General features: G+C 43.4%; 1 protein-coding gene across 1 annotated transcript; it reads right to left on the bottom strand.

Annotated features, from left to right (window-relative positions):
- Nucleotides 1-509: 509 nt before the first annotated feature.
- On the bottom strand, nt 510-6,812 carry LOC309397965 (uncharacterized protein). Its single transcript, XM_081964421.1, has 6 exons — nt 6,671-6,812; nt 5,035-5,612; nt 4,661-4,775; nt 4,451-4,533; nt 3,673-3,799; nt 510-2,487 (listed from the first exon to the last, which is right to left on the bottom strand). Exons 2-6 carry the CDS (start codon nt 5,542-5,544, stop codon nt 1,520-1,522), a joined length of 1,803 nt encoding a protein of 600 aa, XP_081820547.1. The 5' UTR covers nt 5,545-5,612; nt 6,671-6,812; the 3' UTR covers nt 510-1,519.
- Between the last annotated feature and the right edge of the window lie 2,295 nt (nt 6,813-9,107).

Below are 9,107 nucleotides of genomic sequence, written 5' to 3'. Positions count from 1 at the left end.
TAAGAAAATCACCATTCCGCTGCTGGTCTGTGGCCAATAGAATTCTCAAGAAGGGTGATGGGTATTCATTTCCCCATCTTACATTCCAGAGGGTAAAATTTATATTTAAGTTCTAGCAAGAAAAAGGATTGACAGTGTGAGAACTGAAGAAAAGCTCCATACAATAACAATCCATCACTTTCACTTCTGGATGATGTCATGATGTCATTATGTCAGACCATTCCTGGGTGGGTTCAACCCCCCCATCCTTCTAGTTAACCGCCACATGCATTAATACCTTGTACCACAGAGATTTGGCACAGAGCTTGGCATCAGCCTCCCTCAGTCGGGAGATTCATATCTGTGCTACACCAGTTCTTTAGTTTTCATAATGTAGCTACTTTTCTTCCACCAAAAACAAAGCCTGGGATGAAAACTTGGTCTGGTCATGTTGCCTGCCCATCAGAGAAGGGCAAAAGTTAAAAGGTATGGTGGCCACGTGTGCAAATACAATCAAGATATAAGAAAGATGCAAGAAAGTAAATATTTAATATTAAAATATTAAAATGGAAGAAGAGCAAGTGAAAGAAACAATGATAAGATGGGCTAGGAATTTTGGTTATCCAATTGAACTAGGTAAATGGCAGAAACTGTGGGATAAAAACTGTAAATTAACAATGTGAATGGCATATAAGGAAAATCTATACAAAATGATTTATAGGTGGCATCTTCCGCCAGCGAGACTCCCAAAAAGGTTTGGAATACTTTTTAAAATGGGACTTGTTTTACAAATAGCTAACTGACAGAAACAGAGCTTAGAAACTAAAAAGATTTAAAAGATAATAAAATTTTTGTATTGAAAATTTTTCCAAGATGGATAAACTAATTGTATTACTACTTTGTGATTAATGTTGATGTTTATTATTGTTGTTGTATCTTTACTTAAAACTAACCGTGCCCAGACAATATGCTGTTCAGATAGATATGGAACCTATCTATGTAGGTCTGAAAAACATCTAAATCAAGAGACCACAAAGGACCCCTCATCTCAACCCTGTTCTACAAATACTATCATATATATTCTGTATTTCATGTAGTCCTATAAAATCTGTTTATGACTCATCTAGGTTCTTCTTGAATGTTTGGCTAGTCAGACAGCCACACTTTCTATTATTCATTTTCTACTGTGGGAAAATGGGAGGGGGTGTTATATGGAGTTGGTTGATATGAAGCCATAACAACATTCTTCTTAGAAACTCAAAGTTGCCCTTCGTCTTCGCACCTGGCCGGAACTGGATGGGTGGAAGCTGCCAGCCTGGCAGTGAAAGATTGGACCATGTGATAGATCCGTGGGTATAGGGGCAGGATCTTGAACTTTCCACCGGGTGGGGAAACCTGGAAGCATTCAGATTCGGGGTTTCCCAAATGTGCCCACGTGGCTCTCTTAATAAATTTGAATTTTGAGGAATGCTTTGCCTCGGACTCTGATTTACTTTTGGATTGTATTTGGAACCCTGACATCTGAATTCAGTTATTTTCATCAGCTGTATTGATATGGCTTCTCCTGTGTATGGATCTTTCTATGGCAAGTAAGAGTATATCTTCTTGGGAAGCTCTTTCCACACTCCATGCATTGATATGGCTTCTCTCCTGTATGGATCCTTTTATGGGAAGCCAGACTACCATTCTGTTTAAAGCTTTTTCCACATTCCATACATTTATATGGCTTCTCTCCTGTATGGATCCTTTTATGGGAAGTAAGATCCCACTTCTTCCTAAAGCCCTTTCCACACTCCATACATTCATATGGCTTCTCTCCTGTGTGGATCCTTTTATGGGAGGTGAGAGCACAATTCCATCTAAAACTCTTTCCACATTCAAGACATTGATATGGCTTCTCTCCTGTGTGGATCCTCATGTGGGAATTAAGATGACTGTTACTAGTAAAAGTCTTTCCACACTCCATGCATTGATATGGTTTTTCTCCTATGTAGATTAAGTTCTGAGAATTAAGATAACTGCTACAGTTAAAGGCCTTTCCACACTCCATGCATTGATATGGTTTCTCTCCTTTGTGGATCCTGTTGTGGTAATTTAGACTAGTGCTACAGTTAAAGGCTTTTCCACCCTCCATGCATTTATAAGGTCTTTCTCCTGTGTGATTCCTTTGATGGATTGTAAGAGAGTCATAACAACCTAAGGTCTTTCCACATTCCATGCAGGTATATTGTTTGCCTTCTGAATGTGTGTTTTTATGAAAAACGAGATCCTCCAATTTATTAAAGCTTTTTTCACAATGCATGGACTTATATGGTATTTCTCCTGTATCGATGATTGTATGTCTAAGAAGCTGATTAGCCAAATGAAAGCTTTTTTTAATTTCACTCTGTGATCGGTTTGTTAAATCCATCTTTGTTTGCATCTGATCTGCAAAATTCCTGTTTTGCTCTGTCGGATGGACCGGTTGACATTGTTCCTTACGATTCTTATTCACTTGCTCATTATAGCCTTGAAAGAGAAAAAATGTAAAATGTAGCAAACTGGAAAAATGATCAAACCTTTTCTTTTGAAATTTAGCAAAAGAATAAACAATGTATTATGGCTGTTTTCTTGCAAATATGAAGATTCCAAATACAATGTTTCCAACGACAGGTTTTGAAGTGGGCTCCCACCAATTCTCATGTATCAGAATTGAGTGACAGCCCAACAAAACTAAGACAAAATGCCTGATCTAATCTTTGAGAGCCAGTGTGTGTGAGCCGCTGGGTGACCTGGGACAATTCCATGGGGCCACAAACTCCCAAAGGGCTTTGGACATTGTATAATGCTGGGGCAGAAACATACCCACCAACCCCCATTATCTTCAGTGAAAAATCTCCATCTGTCTGCGGAGCAGAATCTTTGAAAGTCAATAAAACTTCTGGCTGCTAATAGCTTCCCACCCTCAACTTAGAATGATGCCAAACTCAGAACACAATTGGGCACATTTCAGTCAGTTTTGGTCCAATGGTTAAGGCACCAGGATAGAAACTAGGAGACTGTGAGTACAGTCTCCAACTTATAGTAGTTCATTTAGTGACCATATAAAGTTACAATGGGACTGGAAAAAGACTTAAGACCATTTTTCACACTTATGACCACTGCAGCATCCTCCATGGACATGTGATTTATATTCTGATGCTTGACAACTGGTTCATATTTATGACTGTTACAGTGTCCCGGGGTCATGTGATCCCCTTTTGCGACCTTCTGACAAACAAAGTCAATGGAGAAGCCAGATTCACTTAACAACCATGTTAGTAACTTAACTGCATTGATTCACTTAACAACGGTGGCAAGGGCAAGAAAAGTCATAAAATAGGGCAAAACTCACTTAACAAATTTATTGCTTAGAAAGATTAAATTTGGGCTCAATTGTGGTCGAAACTTGAGGACAACCAGTCCAGTTCTATCTTAAGTATAAATGCTGTCTGGATGGTTTTGGGCCGGTCTCTCTCAGCCCAAACCATATCAGAGTGTTATCGTTGGGGGACAAGAGGAAGAGGAAGGAGTACTGGTTGTGTCCACTCCCTTAACTTACTTGCAAAAAAAGGTAGGATATAAATAAAAAGTGATCTTTTTATCAAAAAAAATTTAAGCTATCCACCCACCCACCCCTTCTCTACATTTCTGAGCACAGACAGAAGTTCTTACCTAGAGAAGCCAGATTTCTTGAATTCTCCAGCATGACTTCCCCATGGAGAGCTTTTTGGGCAGGATCCAGCTGAGACCACTCCTCCTCTGAGAAATACACGGCCACGTCCTCAAAAGACACAACATCCTGAACAAGGAAACAAGTTTCCCAAGTATAATGTGATAATTTTCTTTCCCCGATTGAAGCAGAGAATCCATATGAACAAAATGAGCAACTCGGCAGAATTCAGAATGCGAACACACCACTTTTGGGTGATGGCATAATTGAAGCACATTTCAACACACTGGGAGGATTGTGATGTCTTTCAGTGAAACCAATTAAAATAGTTTCCTTGGTCCATTGACAGTTGGGTATTAAACCCACTACTTATCACTGGCTCCAATTGGTCCTAGAGTGGGCAAAAGGAAATACAGGGAAACTCCATCTGATATTTTTGCCAATGGACTGCTTTATCCACTGAGGGATCAACTCTTTCCCCTACTCCACACCTTCATGGGAGTGTTTGAAGAGCTTGCAATGTTAGTGAGAATGACTCTGGGAGACAGGAGGAAGATCTCGGGACAAGACAACATCTGGTCAATGAAATCTGAGCCTGAAGCAGGAGGGTGGAGAAAGCTTATCAGATAAGACAGGTAGGTTATGCCAAGTGTGAATTTTCAATGATCTGATCTAAAATTTTCTTGCTTGGAAAAAGCTATATTACTCATTGAAAAAATATACAGAGTAAAATGGAACAATCCCAAGTTTCGTAGACCTTTCCAATATTTCTCCTCTTACCTGACACAGAAGTTCAGCCACTCTTTCAGTTCTATCACAAAGAGAAGGTGGTTCTAAAAATACTAAGGACAGATTTCGATTACCTGTGAGACAGAAAATGGTAGAAGCAGACTGTTAAAAGAAAGAGAGATTGATTCTACTCAAGACGAACAAAACAATCATATGGATGGATGTCCAAACTTCATATCCCATGGAAAGACCTTATGTTACCTGGTTTGATGTCCTGACTTTGATCTTCCTGGAAGCTCTCACTGAATAACAGCTCCTGAGAGGATTTCAATGAATCTTTCCACCCCTGGGGATACTCGGTGATAGGTTGCAAGGACTTCCGGACAAGATGTGGCACGAGAAAGAAAGGAAGAGTAGAGGGATAGAAATGAATTATCAATATTGAACATTTAGTCTAGCAGACACCAGTCCATCAGCTAAGCTCAAAGCAAGAATAGAATAATTGGTTCAAATTCATCATCCGGAAGAAGAATAGAACAAGAGGTCTTAGCAGCTCAAAATCCCAGAAAATTCTGCCAGAGAGATATTGACAAATTCAGATTCTCTTTAGAACTTCCAAGATTACATTCTCATACCTGCAACTCTCCTTGCATCTTCTCAGACTCCTGGGTCAGCAAGAAGCCTTCGGTCAGGGCCACCGCCTCGGAACTGGTCTCCGCTCCACACTCCCGCACCCATTGCTCCATCTCTGGGGGAAGGACAGCCAGGAACTGCTCCAGGAGCACCAGGTCCAACATCTGAGCCTTGGTGTGTCTTTCCGGTTGCAGCCACTGACGGCAAAGGCGGTGAAGCTGACTGCAAACATCTCGGGGACTCTTCCCCTCCTGGAACTGCACTTTTCTGAAGTCACAACATTGGACCTCTGAACTGCTGGCTTCCTCTTCTTGGCTCTTCTGCCCAGGACTTGCCCCATTCTTTCCACAACTCCAAGACTGAGCAGCTGGAGGGCCTTTTCCAGCTCCTGCATCTCCTGGGCTTTGTCCCTCCATCTTCTCTCTGGTCTCTAATCCAGCACCAAAATGGACCGATGCATCTCCCCAGGTCTTCCTAATCACGAGAGGTCTGGCCAAAGCTCCTAACGCCATTCAGCCCAATTCCTTCACAAGATACTTTGGTCTCCAGAGGAATCAGGAAAGATCTCCAGCCTTCAGAACTGAAATGGAAAACACAAAGATGTTCAACAGGGGGGCAAATCTGAATGTTTCCGGTTGCTTTTTCCTAATTATTTATATGAAATCATTTCTGTTGCTGCCTACAATCCTTTGCACAATCCAACTTATGTTTGTAGTCACGCGCACAAAAATTCATGTGAGTGCCTGTCTGAATCGATTCAGCAAGGAGCTCAACCAACATTTGAATTTCTAGTAAGACTCTTACTAGAAGGGTAGGCTTTTTAGGTTGCTTTTTAATTTTTATTATTGTACAGCCTAACATTTAATCTGTTTTTAGGGGTATTTAAGATTATTTATTTTGTACATGGTTTTTAGCTTGCTGTCTGTACACTGCCCCGAGTCCCTTCGGGGAGAGGGGGCGGTTTATAAATTCAATAAATTCAATTCAATTCAATTCTGGGCAACAGAACCCCATGAACCTCCTGGCCCAAACCCCTGGGTGAATTCCAGAAGCCAGAATTAAGAAGCCACCATCCAATGCATGGCCCTTCTTGTAACAGGTTCTTTGTTTGCCTGCAGGCAGAGACGCCAAAGAGAACGTGGGGAAAGGCAGGAAAGGAGGAAAGCGGGTTCCAGTCCTTACACGCCTTGCCCTCAACTCTTCACACACGGAACTGCAGCCTTGCATACAAAGGCAACCGGGGGGACTTTGGCCGGTGGCTTCTCTGGGCCCAGGAAAGGGGAGGCGAGGGAAAAACCCTTCTGGAAAAGGGCCGAGAAACCTGCAGGAAATTCTCCAGGAATCAAGACATTCTGCGTGTTTGGGGAAGGCAGCCTCTCCCTCTCCCCGCATGCAGAGGGTTGCCGGAGGAAACGGAGGGTCGATGGGTCCCCTCTTTCTGGCGACCCCGATTTCCTTCTTGGAGAAAACGGGGCAGGTGCGGGGCTGCCCTGCGTGTCCCTTTCTTCCACGGGGTGGCAGGGGAACATGGGACCTCGAACTCTCCCTCCCTCCCTCCCCTTTCCGCCCCTTGGAGCTTGGCGAAGCTTTGCGTGCTCCAGGCTCCCCTCCAGCGTCAGAGGAAAGAGCCCCACTCACTCCGAGTCTCGCCTGGATCTCCACCCGAGAGAGAATCCCTTCCAGCCTCTCGGCCTCCTGGCTCAGCCGAAGCTTCTCAGCGGAGGGAAGAAGAATCGGACGCCGCAGAAAAAGCAGACACGCTCCCAGGCTTTTCCGGGAACTTTTGAGAGCCAGGCGCATGCTCAGTTCCCTCCGGAAGGGGATTGCCGATCCCTTCCAAGCGCTGACGAGGGAGACCCCTGGTGGACTCTGGGCGCTACGTCAGGGGATCCCGCAAAGGCGCAGAAGACCAGAGCAGATTCCACGGGGGCCAAGGATGATGGGCATGGGAGTGGAAGGAAAGCGTCTCTCTACAAGTCTTGCCTTTCCAAATACGTGGCCATCATCTATGCAGTTTTACAACTTCCTCTTCTTAATGTCTGGGAACTAAACACAGAGGAAATCTTCGTTGAAGCTCCTTTTCTTTTATTTATTTATTTATTTATTTACCGTGCTTCTAGACCGCCCCCTCTCCCAAAAGGGACTCGGGGCGGTGTACAGTCCATGCAAAATATATCAAAATACAATAAAAATTGAATATGTACAGTTGGAATGGAGGAGGTTAAAAATGGAATTAAAAGAACTGTACAAAGCAATATATATAAATATAGGATTTTGAACCCCTAAAACACACACAATAAGTTAAAAACAATACCCCTAAAATAACCAGTTAATACATTTGCCAGGAGGGACAGTTGTAATTATGCCAGGCCTGCTAATCGGAACAGGTGAATCTTCAATTTTTGCCGGAAGGAGCGGAGGTCAGTAGTGGTTCTAATGTCGGGGGGGAGGTCATTCCAGAGGGTTGGGCCCATCACAGAGAAGGCCCTACTCCTTGGTGTCGCCCGTTGGCATTGCCTAGTGGACGGCACCAGGAGAAGTCCCTCTCTGTGTGAGCGAATTGGCCGCAGGGATGTATGTGGGAGGATGCGATCCCGCAAGTAACTAGGTCCTGAGCCATGGAGCGCTTTAAAGATGGTAATCAGCACCTTGAAACGCACCCGAAAAACCACAGGTAGCCAGTGCAGAAACTGGCAGAATCCTTGGCCGATGCACCTCAGGAGATCCCCTCCTCCCACCTCCCCCTCCTCCTCCTCCTGTGCTGAAGGTGATCCAGGCAGGCTATGCGTGGGAAACCCTCCCTCTTCCCTCAGGCTCACAATTCTGGGAGTTGAAACTCAGAATACTCCTGGGGTCCAACAAGGTCAGCAGTCATCGTAAAGGGTTGCCTGGCAAAGCGAATATCAAGCCAGCCATGCACAGAGAGTCCTCGACTGGCAACAATTCAGTGACCCTTCAAAATCACCATGAAAAAAAAAGGATTCATGACCATTATTCACACTTACGGACACTGCACCATCCCCATGGTCCTGTGGTCAAAATTCAGACGCTTGGCAACTGAGTCAGCTGTTCCGGAGGGAATGGGGATTTTGCAGTAACCTTCTCATGCCATGCCCACTCAGCCACATCCACCAAGCCACGACCACAGAACTGCTAGTAAATAATTTTGAATCCATCACTGGTAATGTCATAACCTTTTGCAATCTTCTAATAAATAAAATCAAAGGAGAAGCCAGATTCTCTGAAAAAACATCTTACTAATTTAACAATTGCAGTGATTCACTTAACAACTGGGCCAATAAAAATTGTGAAATGGGCCAAAATTCACTCAACAACTTTCTCCTCTACCAATTGAAATTTTGTGCTCAATTCTGGTCGTAGGTACGGCCCAAAAACAGGACCAAAACTGGCTGAACAATGGGCCCTAAATGGCTGAAATTTGGACCCAAAATGTCCTGGAAAACGGTCCCAAAGCAGACCAAAAATGGACCAAAAATGGACCCAAACTGAGCTGAAATCTGTCCAAAATGGCTGAAATGAGCTGAAAAACGGGCTGAGAAATAGGCCAATAATGGCTGAGAAAATGGCTCAAAAATGGTGAAAGTATTAGAGCGTACACAGAGTATAATTTAATTCCGCTTTTGTTAACCTAATGTGCTCCATTGTTAACCTAATGTGCGAACTGCAAAGATAAAGCCTCTAGGCAAATTGCCAAGCTTAGCCTAGCTAAAGTAACTTCTTGTGAAATGCAAAATGTAAATTCAGCCTGTGTGCTTGTAATTTAAAATGTGTATTCTCAGCAACCTAATGTGAGACAGCATTCCCCAACAAAGTTCTGGGCTACATGCCAGAAAATGTATTCTTTTCTTCCTTTCTAAGGTCCATTGTGTTCAAACCGCTGAGAAAATCATGAGGTTTGCATGATATGAAATAATGTTTCTAACACTATGACGATCTGTGCAAACTCTATGAACTATAAGAAGTTTGAGAAAGTTTTTTCGGGCCGCCTGATTTTTCTCTCTCTTCCTCCTCCGCATAAAGTGGGAGATTAAAGGTCACCCACTTTTGCTTTCTG

The sequence above is a fragment of the Natrix helvetica genome, assembly GCF_964273705.1.
Source record: "Natrix helvetica genome assembly, chromosome: 1".
NCBI classification, from domain to species: domain Eukaryota; kingdom Metazoa; phylum Chordata; class Lepidosauria; order Squamata; family Natricidae; genus Natrix; species Natrix helvetica.
Note: the sequence above shows the minus strand (reverse complement) of the source record. Positions and strands in the feature narration are given on the sequence as shown.